Below are 20,139 nucleotides of genomic sequence, written 5' to 3'. Positions count from 1 at the left end.
CAGAAACATCAAAAAGGTTACTCCCCAGTAATAAGACATACATGCGCGACTGGTGCAGCGGTAAGACGATGAACACGCCTTCCGAAGGATCTGTGTCGGAATCGCGGTTGTTTTCCATTTTCCACTGGATTCCTGTAACCACCCCAAGCAAATGCAGGGACGGCTCCTTACCAAAACACGGCCGATCGCCTTCGGCAGTTTCCGTGTGTTGTGTTGTTGCTTGGGCCCGTCTTTCAGGTCCTCGCCGTCATCGCGACATAAACATATCCTAATTAAATAAAATAAATAAATAATTATGCGAGGTCAGTGTAAACCTTTTTTCTCAACAAGTCATAAACATATGATGTTGGTGATGGTAATAGTAATGGTGGATATGGCGATAGCCATAAAGTTGTTGATAATGGTGGAGGTGGTGTAAGTGTTGATAGAGTAGGTGATGATGATGGTTGAGGTGATGTTAGTTTTGGTAGAGGTGGCAATGGTGATGGTGTAGGTAATGGTAGTGATAGAGGTAGTGATAATGATTTTAAAGGTGGTGTTAGTGATGGCTGAGGCTGTGATCGTAATGGCGTAGGTGGCGGTAGTGATGGTGACGATAGTGTTGGTGGTGGTAGTGATGATAGTTTTGTGAGGTGGCGATAGTATTGATAGTTTTGGCGAGGTGGCGATAGTGATGATAGTGTTAATGTGGCGATAATTTGATGAAGGTGGTGATATTAATGACAGATTTTACTAATGTGATGGTGGAGGTGGTAATAGAGATGGTGGAGGTAGTGATGATGGAGGTAGTTATGGTAATATTACTGGTTATGATAGTAATTGTACTGGTTGTGATAGTAATGGTACTGGTAATGATAGTAATGGTAATGGTTACGTCAGTAATGGTACTATTGGTGATAGTGATGGTGGAGGTGGTGATAGTGAAGTTAGAGGTCGGTTAAGTGATGGTGGAGATGAAGTTTGTGATAGTGATGGTGATGGTGGTGATGAAAGGGATGATTGTGGTGATATTAATGTGAACACCCGGAGGATTTTCACCTACCCATCACCGTGCTGTACGTTGATGACTACTGACGTGAATTGATGAAACAAATGAAAAATAACGAAAACTTTCCCTCTTGAACTCCTATTAATATATATGAACCCAGAGCCATAGCAGCTTAATTTACTGTAAGACAGTGAAAACCTCAGAATATTAAATAAATTCAGATTCCAGTCACTAAAGTAATCAGTGGTTATTTAATTGATTCAGATTCCACTGATTTGGAGACATTCTCAGAATCGTAATAGGTTTTTAGGATAAAACCAAAGATATTACCTCATGAAAACATTGCATAAAATAAATGGAAACATAACAATGTTGACAAAATAAAATACAGTTATCCTAAATGTATACTTATAAATAACTTGTATTCACCCGACTGCCTTCTGCAACTACACAGACATGTTTGTTGAAGCAGGCAGTCTGTGACGCCCAAAAGCTACTCTCCCAGTAATCAGAAGGTCGCACATTACTAGACAATGTACAACCAGGGTTCTTTACTGGTACACTACAATCATGCAGTCCCCCACAGTGGAACAAAAATAAAAACTATTTCTAAGACAACAGTGCTTTGTAAAACAGCGAGATAGCGCAGTGATAAGGCACTTAACTCACATTCCGAATCACATCCGACCTTCCTGATTTTGCATCCATTGAAGGCCACGCAGAAGTGTGCTAGGCTTAAATCTAGGGTTAAGACATAGAAACCCTTTTCAATAAAAATGCGGTTACATCACTGGCACAAATTCGAAGTGCCTTTATAACATCATACAGCTGTACTTACATAGCCAACTTGCATTCACCCACCTGTTTTTGGGAATCGCAAAGATAGTTGTCAAAGTCAGTCCATAAACATCACAAAGGTTACTCCCCAGTAATAAGACATACATGCCCGACCAGAGTTCTTACTGGCGCAGCGGTAAGACGATCAACACGCCTTCCGAAGGATATGGGTGAATTCCATTTTCCACTGGCTCCCGGAACCACCCCAGGCAAATGCAGAGACAGCTCCTTACCAAAACACGGCCGATTCCCTTCGGCAGTTTCCGTATGTTGTGTTGTTGCTTGGGCCCGTGATTCAGGTCCTCGCCGTCGACACGACATAATCATATCCAAATTAAAATAAAAAATAACATGCGAGGTCTGTGTTAACACTCTTTCTCAAAAAATCACAAAGAAACATATGATGATGTGATGGTAATGGTAGTGATGGGGGAGGTGGTGGTAGTGATGGTGGAGGTGATGATTGTGAAGTTAGAGGTCGGTTAAGTGATGGTGGAGATAATGAAGGTTGTGATAGTGATGGTGATAGTAATGAAGGTTGTGGTAATAATGATGGTGGTGATGAAAGGGATGTTTGTGGTGATATCAATGTGAAAACCCGGAGGATTTTCACCTACCCATCGCCGTGCCGTACGTTGATGACTACTGACGTGAATTGATGAAACAAATGAAAGATACGAAAACTTTCCCTGTTGAACTCCTATTGATTTAGATGAACCCAGAGCCGGAGCAGTTTAATTTACTGTAAGAAGGTGAAAATTACAGTTTATTAAATCAATTCTGATTCGAGTCACTAAAGTAATCAGTGGTTATTAAATTGATTCAGATTCTACTGAATTGGAGAAATTTTCAGAATCCCAATAACAATATTCTCATGAAAACATTGCAGAAAATAAATGTAAACATAACAGTGTTAACAAAATAAAATACTGTTATTCTTAATGTATACTAATAAATAACATGTATTCACCCGACTGCCTTCTGCAACTACACAGAAATGTTTGTTGCAGCAGGAGTCTGTGACGCCCAAAAGCTACTCTCCCAGTAATAAGAAGGTCGCACATTACTAGACAATGTACAACCAGGGTTCTTACTGGTACACTACAATCATGCAATCCCCTACAGTGGAAAAAAAATAAAAACAATTTCTAAGACAACAGTGCTTTGTAACATAGCGAGATAGCGCAGTGGTAAAGCAGTGTACTCGCATTCCGAAGGACTTCCGGCCTTCCTGATTTCGCATCCCTTGAAGGCCACGCAGAAGTGTGCTAGGCTTAAATATAGGGATAAGTTTAAGAGACCCTTTTTCATGAAAAATGCTATTACCTCACTAGCACAAATACGAATGGCCTTTATAACTGCACTAGCAGAATCCCGTGTGTAACTCGAGTTAAATTCGGATTATATTATATATATAATATATGATATATATATAATATAAGATATATATTACTCCATGACCTTCCTCAACATACTGTCTATTTAACAATGTAGTTTTTATTTTTATTACAAAGTAACTGTTGGTTTAGATCTTCTCTGTATACAATGTTAGCTGTCGTTTAATGTTCTGGTAGCAAAATATATTTCTGGAGTTCCAACTCGTGATAAACCAACATATAGTTGCCCATTGATGAAACACTCTTTAGTTAATCAATGCCTACCAAAGATAATGATTGTCCACGTGACTTACTAAAGGTCAGCGCTAATGAAGGTTTATACGGGAAACTGGAGCCGTTTGAAACATATCGGCAAGTCCGTGGGGATCATTGTAATTCTCGGGATGTGCGCCAACTGGCCGGCTGCTGGGCCGATGGAATGGTCGCCACAATTAAGTTATCTTTTGAATTTTATTAGTAGCCTTGTGCCACTGCACATATTAGGTGGGCTTAAATTTATTAAGAGCATGATAGGCATTCCGATTTTGAATAATAATTCGTGAGACTGCAGGCCAGATGGATTCAATGAATTTAAAAATTCCCGTGGATAGTGGACTACATCCTCGACATTTCAAACTGTGTCAACCGACCTTTTTATTGGGCCTGACACTTTCTGTAGAATTAGATTGTTGACTTCATTGACAGTGTCGGTCCTAGGCGACACTATTGCCCTTGTTTACATCTAATGAAATTCTCAATCGAGTAGTTTTTCAAGTTCAGGATATACTGCATGTATAAAATGCTGCAGGCTGTGAACTATTCGACCTAGTGTCTCATTTAGTAAGATTTCAGCACCTTTAGCGATTAAATTTGGAGAATAAAGTGCTCCTTCTTAAATGCTGAGTAGTTTTTGTGGGAAATCATTCGCATTTCCGCTAAGACGGGCTTTCATGCTTGTTCGCAAATTCAGTTTTTGAATAGAGCTCCATAAGCGAGATGAATTTAGGAAAGCTTTAATGATGTCTGCACGTGTCCCTTTTGTAAGGACGGGAAGTGACTGCCGAAAATCACCAGCAAACATGACCGCATCAAAGTTTCTGAGGTCCTTTAACTTTCGGTCAACATGGGCTCTATGACTAATGGTGTATTAGTCCCATATTATCAGTGATGTGTTCTGCAACAATTTGCCTGGGGGCCCACGTTCTATGCTGGTCTCCCTAGCTCGAGCCTGTGATATGTCATCTCTGTGACTCGCGAGACACTGCGTAGTTTCAGAAGACTCTTCCATTCGGTGTAACCTGGCTGCTCTCGTCTGAAATATCATTCGTGAGAGTTGCAATTCTATTTTAGGCCTGTTTTCGTCATTATACAGTAACAGTAACTATAACTTAACACAAAAATTGACACAACACTTTACTTACTGAAAACACATCTTTATCACAATAAAAAATAGCCTATAGCACTCAGGGATAAAGTAGCTTCCTATTAGTGAAAGAATTGTCAGAATAGGATTAGTAGTTACATTACCCCTACATTCAAACTTATAAACTAACTTTACCTCATTATAATATTAGTATAGAAAATAATAGCAGAACTTCATACAGCTGTACTTTCTCAGCCAACTTGCATTCATCCACCTGTTTGCGGTAATAGCAAAGGTAGTTGTCAAAGCCAGTCCAGAAACATCAAAAAGGTTACTCCCCAGTAATAAGACATATGCTCGTATTTCAGGACCTCGCCGTCGACACGACATAAATATATCCAATTTAAATAAATAAAATACGATGTTAGTGTAAACCTTTTTTTTATCAACAAATAAAAAATAAATTAATGATGATGTGATGGTGATAGTAGTGATGGTGGAGGTGGTTATAGTTATGGTGGAGGTGGTGATAGTGATGGCGGAGGTGGCGAAAGTGATGGTGGATGTGGCGATAGTGATGGTGGAGGTGGTGATAGTGTTGGTGAAGGAGCAGATAGTGACGGCAGAGGTGATAATGATGGTGCAGTTGATGTTCAAAAATCCAGTGAAATCGCACCATGTGAGTCAATAAAATTTCAAAGAGTTTTTCTTATACGAAATCATGAAAACTCAGTTGCAATCAAAAGTAAAAGGTATTGACCAGCACTTTAAATTAAGGGAAAATAACGGTTTAATTTTTCAGCTTTCCGTTGGGAGTACTTATTTTTCACAGAAATTGAAACAGAAAAGGAAAATAATAATTAAATGGTCCGGCGCTTGGCCCGTTAGACGCGGGGCTTGTCAGACGCGGGGCCCGTTAGGCGTTAGATGCTTGGTCCTGGGCGTTAGCCCGGCTAGCCTGACCAGGGACCGCCCCCTGCGTTAGACAGAGAAACAGTTCATGCCAACATCTCGGCACGCCAGGGAAACAGTTACCCAACGCAATTAATGGTACTCGCTGACCGGAGACAAAAAAAATCCGTAATGATTATGCAGGCGCCGCATTAGTCCAAGGTTCTGATCTGAATAACCTTGCTACGCGTCCCTCACTTTCCCCTGCACTAGTTGTCGGGCGGAAGGAAAAAAAAAAAAGCGCCACGCTGCAGCTGAGCGAGTTTGTTGGGACGTACCAGCAATGTGACGTTATCTTGTGACCTTTCGGATCATTTCTCACCAGCCGCAAGAAGTGGGTTCCGCACTAGCCAAATTTGGCAACGCAGGTTAGCTGGAAAGCTAGAAGAAATATTTGTTTATTTGCTTATTCAGTTTGTTGCCATAGTATTACTTTACACTCGCATAACACGACTTGTCTAATATCTTCGTGCAAACTTGCACATAAAAAAAAAATCATATGGATGCATTAAGCTGAACCAAACTAACACAGAGAGTCGCTAGATTTCTCTGCTTGTGGTCGGATACATGATTTTCACTTTTGGTTGGCACCTTATTACTCAACTTTTTAGGCCCAATCACAATGCCAAATGGACACCGAGATCTGTATGATAACGATGTCAGTAGATGAACATAAGTTTAAAACACACATCCCTTTGCATTCATCCTATAGTACATTTAAGCTAATCTAAAAATTTGGGATGGATGTATACTGCACGAATTTCAATTTGAACATGTCTATCAACGACTACATACCAGGAAATAAATGTAGATTCGTAGTTAACCGACGGTAAGGAAATTTTAACGTTTGAATTACCTGGAATTCACTACCGGAAAAATAACTCAACGGCTGCTCTATACGACCAGTCAGGCCTTTGTGATGTCTAAAGAAGACTGGTCCCTTGACGCGTGGTTTGCATAATCTGTGCTCTAGCCGCTCCTTAGCTTGTCGCCCGTCGAACTACAAGCCTTTCATTTCCCAGCATTCACCCGATATCTCACGGGAAAGATCGAGCCACCCCGAGATATTACGAGTCTTTCGCTGTATCAGAACACTAGCCTAATGGATCCCTTAGCTAAAGGATCCACCAAAAGTGCATCGTAGTGGACACGGGAATCTTTCCTTTGCTTCCCAATCTTCACAAAGGATGCATCGGCATTCCTACATGCGTCTAGGGATGCGACACTCACGTACACTGATGCGTAGGGGCAGGCATTTTTCGTGAAAAACTCTGACTGCAACAAGGTATAGGTACCCGCACCACCGTCTTATTACTTGTGATTGGCGGCCGTCTGTGAGAAAAGTCGTAGCCTTATTTGACAGAGCCACTCAGCTCGCGTTTGCTTCCGCACTAATTATGCCTGTGATTGGTGTTGTAACAATTGACATGTACCTGAAAGAAACTCACCCAATGACGAAAAACACAGACGACGTTACAGTGTTTTGACTTTCAGTTAGTCTTGGAATCTTTTCGCGGAATATGCATGCTCCTACTGATGCGTTTCTACATCCATTTTTTTTTTTTTTTAAATTTTGGTGTGCATATAATATTACTTCAGATTGTCGGCCAAAATATTTTTTTTGAAACGTTAAAAAGCGTAAGGAACGACGAACTCTGGACCAGGCTCGCGAGGCAACGAGCCGCGAGAGCAAAAGACTTGACAGATCTTACGATCTGTGGCTCGAACTTTGTAGCTCGCAATAGGCGTTGGTCAACCTCCATCACCAGACCCGTTTGTGAGATTTCTCCCACGAAAGCGCAATCTGGAAAAGAGTCGTGACCTGGTGATATTTCGTTACGACGCCGTTGCGTGATCAAACCTCTTACATAGGTTTCACTCCCAGCGATGCACATTTCAGTTTACAATTAATATGTTGCTGTTTATATTACATACTAGCTAATGCCCGGCATGCGTTGAAATGCTTTAATCAAAATTTTTTTTTTGTAATTTGTTTTAAGTAGGTACACATATACAAAGCATTTCTCTCTCTCTCTCTCTCTCTCTCTCTCTCTCTCTCTCTAATTCTCTATGTACATGTCTGTATCTCAATATTTCTCTATATATCTACCTACATATTATATATCTATCACTTTCTATCTCTCATTATCTCTATTTCTATAACTATATATCTATATCTCCCTCTATACCTCTTTAAAACATTTTCGAAACTCTGAAACCAAATTTAACGTAAAATTCTTTTTAAATAACGATGAGCGTAATAGATGTACGAAAAGTATTAATTCTAGGGAAAAACTATAATAAATTTTTACTTTTGAAAACCTAACTAGGTAAGTATATTTCTGTTCAACATGAAAGTATTTTTTTATCAGCGCTAGCCGAACAACATGGGTACCCGAACGCGTCACATGTAAATGCCTCAACGCTGAATATAAATCATCTGAAACTGAAAACACTTTTGGTGATAACTTAAGTAAAAATATTTATGGGTTACAAATTTATATATATATATATATATATATATATATATATATATATATATATATATATATATATGGGGGGATGGGCTAAATTGGTTGAGCGGTTAGATCACGCGCCTCTCAGCAAAAAGCTGCCACAAGGGAAATGTATTCCGACGCAGCTTCAAATCACCATTTCAAACTTCCACATATTCTTTCACACTCTCTCACATTACCTACCTCTACAAAAAAAAAAACCGTTTGCAAATAAAGGGCGACGAGTGTTGAGTGGTGAGATCATCAAGGCAATTCAGGGTTCGATTCTGGTCAGAGTGAGATCCTGATATTTCGCAAATGTAGCGGACGTTACTGTGGATCAATGAGTTTACTTGGAGTGCTCCTGTTTTCCTCACCAATGACTCCGTCAATGATCCATACTCATCTCGTGATAGTTATATTATAAATTTATTCAAAATCATGATTACAAATATAGAACTAAACAAGTAAAAAAAAATTGGTTGTCTGTAAAGTCGGTTTACGGACGATAGTTTAACGTGACAACGTCATAACAAAACTTTGATGAAATGATTGCATACTTTTATAAATAAAATTGAATCATTTTTATTGAATTATCACTATTTTGTATGGATACAAAGGAGTGAAATGAAATCTACAATTTAATTGATAAAATTACTTTTATTTGCACTCATTAATTCAAATATGTTTATTACTTTAACGTACAGATTATTTTAACTATAACTTTTATACATGTTTGCTATTTAACTTATTCAAATCTGTGTTATTCTGTTAAGGATAGGACGATGACAGGAAAAGTAGGAAACGAATGGGAGTGTTTCAAGTTTAATGTGCCTCGAAAAAGTCAAATCGATGGTTGTTCCAATCGAGTGGAAGAGAGAGAGAGATAGATGCGGCTCAAGCCTACAATGAGCGTAACGGAACAATGAGCGTAATGGGACAATGAGCATAACGGGACCATGATTCATCCTTTTTAGTGCGTGCAGCCGGCGTTCATAGATTTATTAGACGTCACGTCAAAAAAATCCTTTTCGGTTCAACTTACAAGCGTAGGTAGATTTAAAAGTATTAATTTCTTCTGGAAATATTTTGGAAGCTCATATAAAATTTGGAACATTTTAAGAACTTAATGTAGGTACATAACATATTTAGGTTCTCCAATGTTACAAAATGATCTATTAAACATTTTTTCAATGCATCCAGCATTGAATAGCTTAGAAAGAACTACACATTATGCCAACTAAGAGAATTATTAATTTTATTTGACCTTTAAAAATATTTTTTCTCGCCTTGCACTAATACCTTGGTCGTATAAAAATTTGCTTTGAACCAAGGTTTAATATAACAACAAGCTGTTTTAAAATAAATTCAAACGGATTTGATACTAGAAAAGTTTTGATTTTTTTTTTTTTTAAATTTCAATCCGTGTTTTTACGGTAAGAATTCATTCAATCAATAATTGTTTCAGATAAAGTTTTAGATAAAATTTAGGATTCGGGAAATAAATTATAACGGATTTGATACTATACTTTCAAACATTATTTCCACCCCTTGCAGTAATGGCAGGTAATATAAAAATTTATTTTAACAAATGTTTTAGACAATATTAAGAAAGTTAAACAAAAATAAGGATTCGATAGCGTACATGGTTTGAAGTTTTATTTATTTTTTATTCCAACCCCAGGTTTTTCTTACCCCTTGCAATATTAGTTTGTATTATCAAAAATTGTTTCAGAGAAAGGTTTGAGATAAAAATTATAAGATTTACAAAAAAATTGAACGAATTTGATGATATGAATACAAAGGTAGTTATGAAGTAATTATTTAGATAATAGCTATAAGGTTTACAAACAATTCTAACGGTTTTTTTATAGTAAGTTCAAACGGATTTTGATATTTATCATATTATGGGAGTTACAGCGATTTGTCTGTTTTTAAACAAAACCTTCCTTATTTCCATTAACAATTTCGATTTTTCTATAATTATATTTTGTATATCATTTTGTAAATGTATTGTGAAAAATTATGATATATACCTATATAAATTTTGAATTGACGATGTTTTTGGGGTCTGTGGACCATAAAACGAAAAACTATATACAAATTTTCCGAAGTCACACCACCGTAACTTCGAAATTTAACTAAAACGGTACTACCCCTTTCAACACAGCAAATGACAGCTTCTCATCGATGGTCATTCCTGTAACATAAAGCCGGATTATAGACTAGAATGTGTGAAGCGAAGATGTTTATAAAAAAGTGAATAAATCTTATGGCCACTATGTCAGGAAGAGAAATTGTCCGGTTGTTGCCTAGCAACGATTCGGTTTATTTCACTTGTCAAGTTATGCAAATCATAGCATAACTGTGAAGAGAACTCACGAACCTATGTCGTACTACATAAAATATTTACAAAAGAGCCATACTAAAATAAAATGTAAGGTTAATCATGACAAAAATAAATAAATCGGGAACTACAACTAAACACATTTAAAACCTACCTTCACTGTCAAAATAAGATTCACAAAAAAAAAACTTTTCTCCGAACGATTATTGGTATAACGTTTTAATTAACACTGCAGTTGGTTTGTTTAGAGATATAAGCTCTCTAACAACCTTGACATGTTCCCATATCAGAAAAATATTCACCCGTGACCTTCTTTTACAACCCACAACACCATGTGCTAACTCTGGACATTCTCCAATGACCTTTAAGACAATTCTTCACCAGCCCACGAGGTGTGGTTTCCGTGCTAGCCAAATTTGGCAATGCATGCGGAGTTCAGCTGACTGACATCTCTGCATGGTGTATGCTATACGTCATAATTACATACCCTAAATATTTATAACTTGATCAATATAAAATAATAATAAAAATGGACAAAAATACCTTTTTTTTAGGCCCTATGTGGAAGCATTTAAAAGCGTATAACTAACACTTATACAAAAATATTCCACCTAAAGTATTCACAGGATGGAATACAAGTGACAGTTACTAGTGAATAAAATAATTTGAAACCCCCTCCCCCCCAAGGCACGTTATAATTTAAATAATGTAAAAAAAAACTCGCGTTTTAACGATGCATGATTTGTAACATTTTATTTCCAAACTGTACTAACTGCCAAACTTGTTAAATTTTATTCAATAAGCGTTCCGGGATTAATAATTACTATAATTGCTACTCGTAACTGATGCAAAACATTTCTTGATCCATTCGTACTATAATCAACTAAACGTTAAATACCTGAAAACTAAATACAATTTGGAAACATCAATGAACGATGATGTGCAGTACCTTTATCTCAAAACAGTTGTTGTTTACAAGACTTACCCATTTTATCTAACTCCGTGATTCGCATGCACGGATCACAGCAACCCAGTAACAGTAATGAGTCACCGCACGTTCAGGAACCAACATCCACAATGTGCCAAGGATTGAAGCACTTCGCTCGTCAGTGTTGATGTGTGGGTGAACGTGATTGTTCTCCAGCGACTCCCGTTACTTTGGTGTGGGAGAAATCCATAGAAGAATGAAGTGTAGAGCGAACCCAGGATCATGCGAGCTGTGAAACCAGTAATAAGTAAAAGTAGCAGATAATACTTCTAACAGTGCACGCGGCACAAGCTGTATTTATAAAATTCGCGTAGCGTATTTATGTACGTAAAACAAAATAAAACTACAGGTTTTACATGCTGCCAGTGCAAACATCGCGTAGCGTTCCTGTTGTCCGGCTCTTTCAAGTGCGTTTATCTTCATAAAATATATTGTAAGAGTCTAGGTGGAGCATGTAATAGTGAAAGTGAAGCCAAACAAACCGAACTGTCTCCAGACAATGACTGGACAATTTATCTTTCCATTATGATAATCATAATAATCACCCAGTGCTTTCTTATAGACAAAAACGGTTGTTTTCATTATAGCGTGAAGTAATTTTAATAACACTAGGTACTTTAAATTAATGTTCAGGACTACTGGATCAATAATTATTTATGATTGAAAAATAATATTTTAATAAGATCAAAATATATCTTACCACATGTTACATAAAGAGTCATCCTTTATTATTCTCACTATAAAACTAAATAATTATCAAAAATAAAAAATGACTATTAATTGTAGTCACTTATCGCGTCGGCCATTTTTTCTGGCCTCGGCCAAAGTGACACCCTCAGCCACGGGTGCACCACAACTCGCTACCCGGTCTATAGTCCACAAGGGGTAGTGTCACCACTTGCCCTCAGATGGCAGAGGGCTGGCAATAGTTTTAAAGTGAACTTTATAACTCACCTATGAACAACTAGTACATTGTGATCGGATTATGATAAATTGTATAGTTAAATGTAATGCTTACACATAGGTGTGTGAAGGATATATGTTAAATCTCTGTATAGGCAACCATGATGGAACTGCAGACTTTGTGTATATGAACTCGGGGTCAACCAGACCTGACAGCTCTCCTTCCCCCAGATAAATCTGGGGAATAAAACAAGTGGCAAGAGAAATTGGAATATTATTGTTACTTCCCTCCCACTCCTTCCTCTGAAGCAGCCTTCGGGATTACGCTCTAGAATCCCTCACTGGAGCTGCCCTCGGGATTGTGCTCTAGGGCCTCCCTTTTCCTCTCTCTGTCTTTGAAGCGTGCAGGGCGCAGGCACCTCCAGCATCATCAACATCCATGCCGCGAGGAGGAGCAGCGGTCAGCCCACCAACAAGGATACTTCACTGGTGCCATCGAACCGAGCCCAGTGTACATCCCCGGGCACTCCTACCAATTTTCACCTGTCCTGTATTCCCCACCGAGTTCACCAATACCTTCCCCCTTTTCCCTCATCCGCCCGTTTTCCTCTTCCCCATCGAAACCCGCATCAGTATCCTGTTCCCTGTTGAGATTCTTGCCCTTCCCCTGAGCCGGCCACCGCCACCAAGCCCAGCGGACGACCTGCCTCGAGACCCGAGACCCAGCCCATCTCTGTTCGGCTGGCTGCCCAGCTACAGGCACTGTTCGGCAGTGATGACTGAGGCCGTCGTACCCCGGGGGTTTTCACCCCCACCTCAAGCTCCTTCCAGACACTGGCCCATCGCCGGAACACATCAATTTGGGGCCAACGTGGGGCCCGAATTAGTCTAGGAAGACTATCGAACTCGAGCAGTCGGAGCCAACACTCACTTCCAGGAGTACAGCAAACACCTGGTGGCACCCTCCTTCATCCAGATGGCATACCAACCATGCACTGCACCTGGCTGCAAAATCCAGGAAGGATACAGCCTCACCTGCATCTGTTGCAGGGCTCCCTTTGAACTGCAATGTCGGGATCAAGCCAATTGGAACCCGGAATCCCAAGATTTCATCTACGTATGTCGCTCCTGCCGAGAACAACTACGAGACCAGAAACCATCTCCAGGGACACCTCGGCGATGTTTCGCCCCAAACTGCCCCCAGACTGCCCTAGTCCTCACGATGTGTCAGACCTGCCATCGAGACTACCACCTCTCATGCCTGGGCTGGGAAGACACCCCACTGAACCTCGCAGAGCTATCATTCAAGTGTGAGACCAGCCGAGAACCCCAAGACAAACCCAGGCATAATGACAGCAAAATGTTTCCTCAGGTCATTCCGTGGACAAGACCATGAGGACCCCTCCCAACAGAAGAATTTCTACTTACAGTTCTAGAACTAGTGAGGCCCAATCTGCGGCCATTCCTCAGATACCCAGCCCCCCAGGACTGGTCCGAACCACATCTCCGAGCCACTGCTGTACAAGGTGACTGCCAGGAGACGCGAAGTCCATGTCCTAGTAAAACTAACGCCTCCTCGACTCAAGAGAAGAAAAAATTCACCCCTTGTCAGGAAGTCCCAAAGTGCTGGTACTGCCCAGAGCAGCATTTAAACGCAGATTGCCCAGTGTGGCGCCGGGATTGGGGCAACCAGGACCAGAAGGTCCCACCAGGAAACACATAATGGGAAGTAAACATGCCTCTGTAACCATCCCTAAGAAAAAGGAGGACCCTTGGTGCTCATATGCGACCCCTGGAGAATTCGATGGAACGGGCCAAGTAATAAGTATCGAACACAACCACCCTCGGCTCTTTCCTCGCCTATATGTATAACTAGCCAACAACCAGATATATGCCCTCCTGGACTCTGCAGCCACCACCAGCTACGTGAAAGCCAGCTGGGTTCAGCAGATTGGAGCAGCCATGGCCCCACAAGTGCAATACAAACAGCTGGCACAATGCAATACCCGTAATTCCATCCAAGGCCGGGCCTTATTGACATGCCACATTGGGAATAGGGAAGTGACAGTGTCTTGCTTAGTAGCCGAAGAACTCCACGAAGACCTGATACTGGGCCAAGATTGGCTCATTGAACAGAAGGCAGTTGTGGATTTTGAAGCCCAGAGGGTGTGCTTTGGAGCAGCTCCAAGTCAAACCCTCTACTGGGTCACTCAGTGGGGAGCCTATACCACACCACCCATGCTAACATTAGCATATCTACACCAGGGATTCCCCGAGCCTCTGCAACCACAGCTACTGGATACACTCCGACCCTATGGAGCTGTATTCCTGCCTAGTAGGAGACTACAACACACATCCAGTGTTAGCCACCAGATTATGCTGAAGGATAACCAACCCATATACTCCAGACCAGGGGCCCCCTCGCACCATAAATGCAAGCTGATCGCGGAGCAAGTGGCAGATATGAGGGCTGCGGACATAATAGAACCCAGCCGATCTCCCTACAACTCCCAGATCGCGATTATAACCAAGAAGGACAAAATGCTGTGATTTTGCATCAACTTCCAGCCCCTGAATCATGCCACTATCAGCACAGCTCCACCAGCCATAAATATTCACGAAACCCTAAAAGACATTGGGACAGCACGTGTGTTCTCGACCCTGGACCTCAAGTCCGGCTATTGGCAAATCCCCATGCACCCGGAATCTAAGCACCTGACTGCATTTACTACCCCAACTGGGGAGCGGTATCAATTTAAGGTCATGCCTTTTGGCCTGAAGAACACCCCGAGCATGTTTCAACAGATGATGGTGCAGGATATGCTGCCCAACCTCATTGGGAAATTTTGCTTCGCATACCTAGATGATGTCATAGTGTTCTACAATTCTTGGGAGGAACACCACATCCACCTAGCCCAAGTCCTGGAGCGATGTCAACTACACCACCTAACCAGCCATCTAAACAAATGCCACTTTGGAAACAACAAGTGGAGTATTTAGGACACCTGGTGTCATCCGAAGGAAACGAGGCCAATCCTGAAAAAATCAAGGCCATCATGGAAGCCAACGCCCCCAAATCCATACACCAGGTCCGAAAACTCATGGACCTCTGCAATTGGGTAAGAGAATTTGTGCCACATTTCGCCAGTATCTGTCGGCCTATTACCGACCTGCTGAGTCCACAAAGATGCTTCCATTGGGAAACCACCCAGGATCAAGCCCTGGCCTCCCTTCGGGAACCATTCTCCTGGATAAAGAAGCTTGTTCGGCCCGACCCGATTCAGCCCTTCACATTCCAGACAGATGCCAGCCAACTAGGACTGGGAGCCGTGCTCTACCAGGAACCAAAGACTGGGAATCGTAGGATTATATCCTGTGCCAGTGCCAAACTCTCCCATGCAGAACAAAAATACCACAGCAACAAGCTGGAGTGCTTGGCAATTATGTGGGCCATCAAGTGGTTTCGACCCTACCTAGAAGACCAGCACTTTACGCTACGGACGGACAACCGGGCACTTACCTGGCTAAGTTCTGTGAAAGACAGCAAGTCCAAACTTGATCGCTGGGCACTACTACTACAAGAGTACGACTTCTCCATTGAACATTGTCCTGAAAAACAAAATGAGTTTGCAGACGCCTTGTCCCGGGCCCCCACTGGACCACCACTGTACGACATCTTCCAAGATTGTGACAGGATGGTCATGGAACACGACTCCCTGCTGCTGCCTGAGGAAGAAGAGATAAACCTCCAACAAACAGAAATCCTGAGGGAGAGTCACTGTCAGCTTGTACAGCAGGGCCAACAAGCAGACCAAGGGATCTGTCTGCTAGTACAAAGGCTACAGGACCTACAAACCACACCGCCTTCCAAGAGATCCCCTGCCGCCCAACAGTTCATCCGAACCCATCGCCTTCACGCAGTTGGCTTAATGAGATGGCCAGAGAAAGGGGCCAACCCAGCTACTGGTTCCCCGGGACCTGAGGTAACATGTATTAAAGGCCTGTTATGATTCAGATCTCGCAGGCCACCCTGGCGTGGCCGAGACCCGGAGGACCATTTAAAAGAACTACACCTGGGATGGAATAAAGAAGGATGTAGAGGATTATGTACGACATTGCCATCTTTTCAACACCTCGAAAGCCCACTGCCATGTGGGGCCCAGCCACCTTTAACCCCACCAACCCAACAGAATCTGGGAAACAGTGGCAGCCAACCTCATGGGACCCTATCCAAAAAGTACCCAAGGGAATAGATTCCTACTAGTAATCACCGACATATTCTCACGATGGGTGGAGGCCTTCCCAATGAGAACTTCCAAAGCACCGAAATTAATCCAAATTCTAGAGAATAAAGTCTTCTCCTGCTAAGGATACCCCAGACAAATCCTCATCGACAACGGGAAGCAATTTACCGGGATACATTTGACCAAGGCCTGCAAGCGATGGCAAACGAATCAATGGACCACTGCCCTGTACCACCCCCGAGGAAACCCCACAAAGCGGAGGAACCAGGATATTAAGAAGGTAGTATGCCTACAGCTCCGCTAAGACCATCGGCAATGGGACTCGCACATCCCGGCAATCTTATTCTCCCTGCGGACCCAATATAATGGGGCCCTGGCATGTAGCCCTAGCCACTTGCTACTGGGATAAGACCTCGCCCGGCCTGGACACTGCGAACTGCGGGGGGCCCGAACCCAGTTCCATGAAGAAGCTGCAGGGAAAGGCTCTAGCCCCGACACCGAAGCCAGGCACCAAATCGCCAGGTCACACCAGGCCCGATACCTCCAACGAACCCAGCCAACAACCCCACCAGAAACCCAGGTATCCGCACTCGAAGTAGGGGAGCAGGTCTACTGGCGGACACACCCCTTGTCTTCCCAAGAAGTTAACTTCGGTGCAGGCCTCATGCCACCCTGAAGGGCCCGTACCCAATAGTGGGGAGGTGCGGACAAGTGTTCTACCTCGAACTGAATCCTTGCAAAACCATCAAAGTTCACCAAAAGAAACTGCGTAGGGCCCAGCTGGGGAGTTCCAACGAGACGCCTAGTCTAGATCAGGCTAACCGTCCCGAAACTCTGCAAGCAGAGAAGACATCGGCTGAACTCCAGGACACTCAGCATGACTACAGCCCCAGCCCAGTGAGATACCCTAGCCTTGGAAGGAAGCTGTAGCCGCGGGAATGCCTTGCGAAACCAGCACGTTACCTGTGACCTGTAGTTCAGTGTAGTGGCCAGTGCAGAGAGGACCACGCTGGGACTGAAGCCCAGTGTGCTGCCCTCTTGCACGTGCGACGATCCCAGCCGAGGCCACAGGGGGAGGGGGCGAATTGTCACGTCTGCCATTTTTTTCTGGCCTCGGTCAAAGTGACACCCTCAGCACATTATGCACCACGACTCGCTACCCGGTCTATGGCCCACAATGGGTAGTTTCACTACCTGCCCACAGATGGCAAAGGGCTAGCAAAAGTTATTAAGTGAACTTAATAACTCACCTATGAACAACTACGGCGAGGTTAAATGTCATGCACATAGTGATTGGATTATCATAAATTGTATAGTTAAATGTAATGCTTACACATAGGTGTGTGAAGGATGTATATTAAATCTCTGTATAGACAACCATGATGGAAGTGTAGACTTTGTGTATATATACTCGGGGTCAACCAGACCTGACAGCTCTCCTTCCCCCAGATAAATATGGGGAATAAAACAAGTGGTGTGGCGCGAACGTGTCTCTGTCTATGACTATTACAACTGCGTTTGACACAGTTAACACGTCACAGTTACTTGTGTTTGAGTAATTACAAATGATAGTACGGTGTAGTGTATGTTAAGGGTAATGTATGTTAAATGGCTGGCAAAGTATGGTGGTTGGCTGTACTCGTGTACGATTAATACCAAAACTGATAAAATTTATTAATTAAAGCAATATTTAATGGTATTAATTGTATTGTAATATTATAATTGATATAATTTCAACACATAGATATGTACAACACTTAAACTGAAAATTATTGATCTGAACAAATTTGACTAGGAAGATTAGGTTCAGATTATCCTAATGTTGTACCAGCTTTTAAATAACCTACCAAATACAGATAGCCAGACATGAATGGATTTGGGTCCAGTTTCGATACTACACCATCATTACTGAATTATCAAGGTTTGCAACTACCGGTACCTACTAGCTCAATTTGGGGTAGGGCAGGTTCTTCGGCCATTCAGGACTGCTGGGTAGATCGGTGTATGGTCGCAGGAACTTGTAGAAAGGGACGCTGCAATAGAGTTCTAATCCACTACGACTGCCGTAGGCTACGACTCATTGACTGGATCGGCGACACCAAAATGGTCCTGAAAAACGTGGTACAAGGAAAGTTCTCACCACGAGATGGCAGGAATCAGAGGTAGAAGTCGCGATGCTGGAAGCACTCGCGAAACGCCGCGTATGTCGTGTTAAGGCGTATACCCTGTATTCTGAGGTAGATGAACTCAGAATTCTCCTATCTGAATACTCCGTTTACACTATAGTATCTAACTATAGTAGCGGACACGATCTTCTTGTTTCCTTTGCGGGCACCAGGGTTTTGGCGACACATCGCAAGGGAAACGTCTTCTCTCGAACATGGCGTCTTAGAAACCTCCTCTATTCCTTCCTTTTCAACCTCAACTTCCCAGGAATTGTTGTAGCAACCAGCGAGCTCGCAACTAGCAGGAAGAAATACTCAGCAGTTGTAGTAAAATCCAATGTACGGTAATTAAACCTGTGTTTAACTCATGTAAAGCTTGCAGAAAAAGGAATAGGCGTCCAAAGAATTAAATGAGGACAATAAATTATTACACTGCTGCAATTTCCAAAGACTAAACATACTGGCTGGCCTTAGCTATCCATATTAGTGTGATTGCTGGTACAACTTATAATACAAATACATATTTAAATATAATAATTAATTTACAATAAACATGAGATAATGAAATCAATCTGTAAATGGTTGACTGTTTACAGTGGCAAGAGAAATAGGAATATTATTGCTACTTCCTTCCCGTCTACTACTCCCCTACCTTTCCCCACTCCTTCCTCTGGAGCAGCCTTCGGGATTACGCTCTAGAATCCCTCACTGGAGCGGCCCTCGGGATTGCGCTCTAGGGCCCCCCTTTTCCTCTCTCTGTCTTTGAAGCGTGCAGGGCACAGGCACCTCCGGCAACATCAACATCCATGCCGCGAGGAGGAGCAGCGGTCAGCCCACCAACAGGGCTACTTCACTGGTGCCTTCGAACCGAGCCTAGTGTACATCCCAGGCCACTCCTACCAATTTTCACCTGTTCCCTATTCCCTGCCGAATTCACCAACGCCTTCCCCCTCTCTTTCCTCATATGCCCGTGCTCCTCTTCCTCATCGAAACCCGCATCAGTATCCTGCTCCCTGTTGAAATTCCTGCCCTTCCCCTGCGCTGGCCACCGCCATCACGCCCAGCGGACGACCTGCCTCGAGACCCGAGGCCCCAGCCCATCTCTGTTCGGCTGGCTGCTCGGCTACAGGCGCTGTTCGGCAGTGACGACTGAGGCCGTCGCACCCCGGGGTTTTTCACCCCCACCTCAAGCTCCTTCCAGACACTGGCCCATCGCCAGGAAACTTCACACTTTTTTGCATTTTATTATTTTATTTTAAATATTACTCTTTTTATTGCTAAAGGCCCTGTTTCACTGTCAAACTTTCGCTTCTACCCTTTTCAATATTTTTGGTCAAATAATGTTAGAGTATTATATCGTCAATGAAAATTTCACTAGTGTTGCATGCTCGTTTGACAAAATCGGTAATTTGAGTTTCCAACAAATTTTTTGCATATAGGACAAGTTCTAAAAAATGTTGTATGTTGACCGGAATCAGCCAA

General features: G+C 42.3%; 1 protein-coding gene across 2 annotated transcripts in view; it reads right to left on the bottom strand.

Moving 5' to 3' along the window:
- LOC134534873 (uncharacterized) overlaps nt 1-11,522 on the bottom strand; it is a 31,246-nt gene extending 19,724 nt beyond the window's left edge. Inside the window, exon 1 of one of the 2 annotated variants that reach the window (XM_063373518.1) lies at nt 11,343-11,522. In XM_063373518.1, coding sequence (XP_063229588.1) covers nt 11,343-11,370 — 28 coding nt within the window. In that variant the 5' untranslated portion in view covers nt 11,371-11,522. The remainder of the gene's footprint in view (nt 1-11,342) is intronic. The other variant, XM_063373519.1, reaches the window with a different exon arrangement.
- Between the last annotated feature and the right edge of the window lie 8,617 nt (nt 11,523-20,139).

The sequence above is a fragment of the Bacillus rossius genome, chromosome 8 (assembly GCF_032445375.1).
Source record: "Bacillus rossius redtenbacheri isolate Brsri chromosome 8, Brsri_v3, whole genome shotgun sequence".
NCBI classification, from domain to species: Eukaryota; Metazoa; Arthropoda; class Insecta; order Phasmatodea; family Bacillidae; genus Bacillus; species Bacillus rossius.
This window is presented reverse-complemented; position numbering and strand designations above follow the sequence as displayed.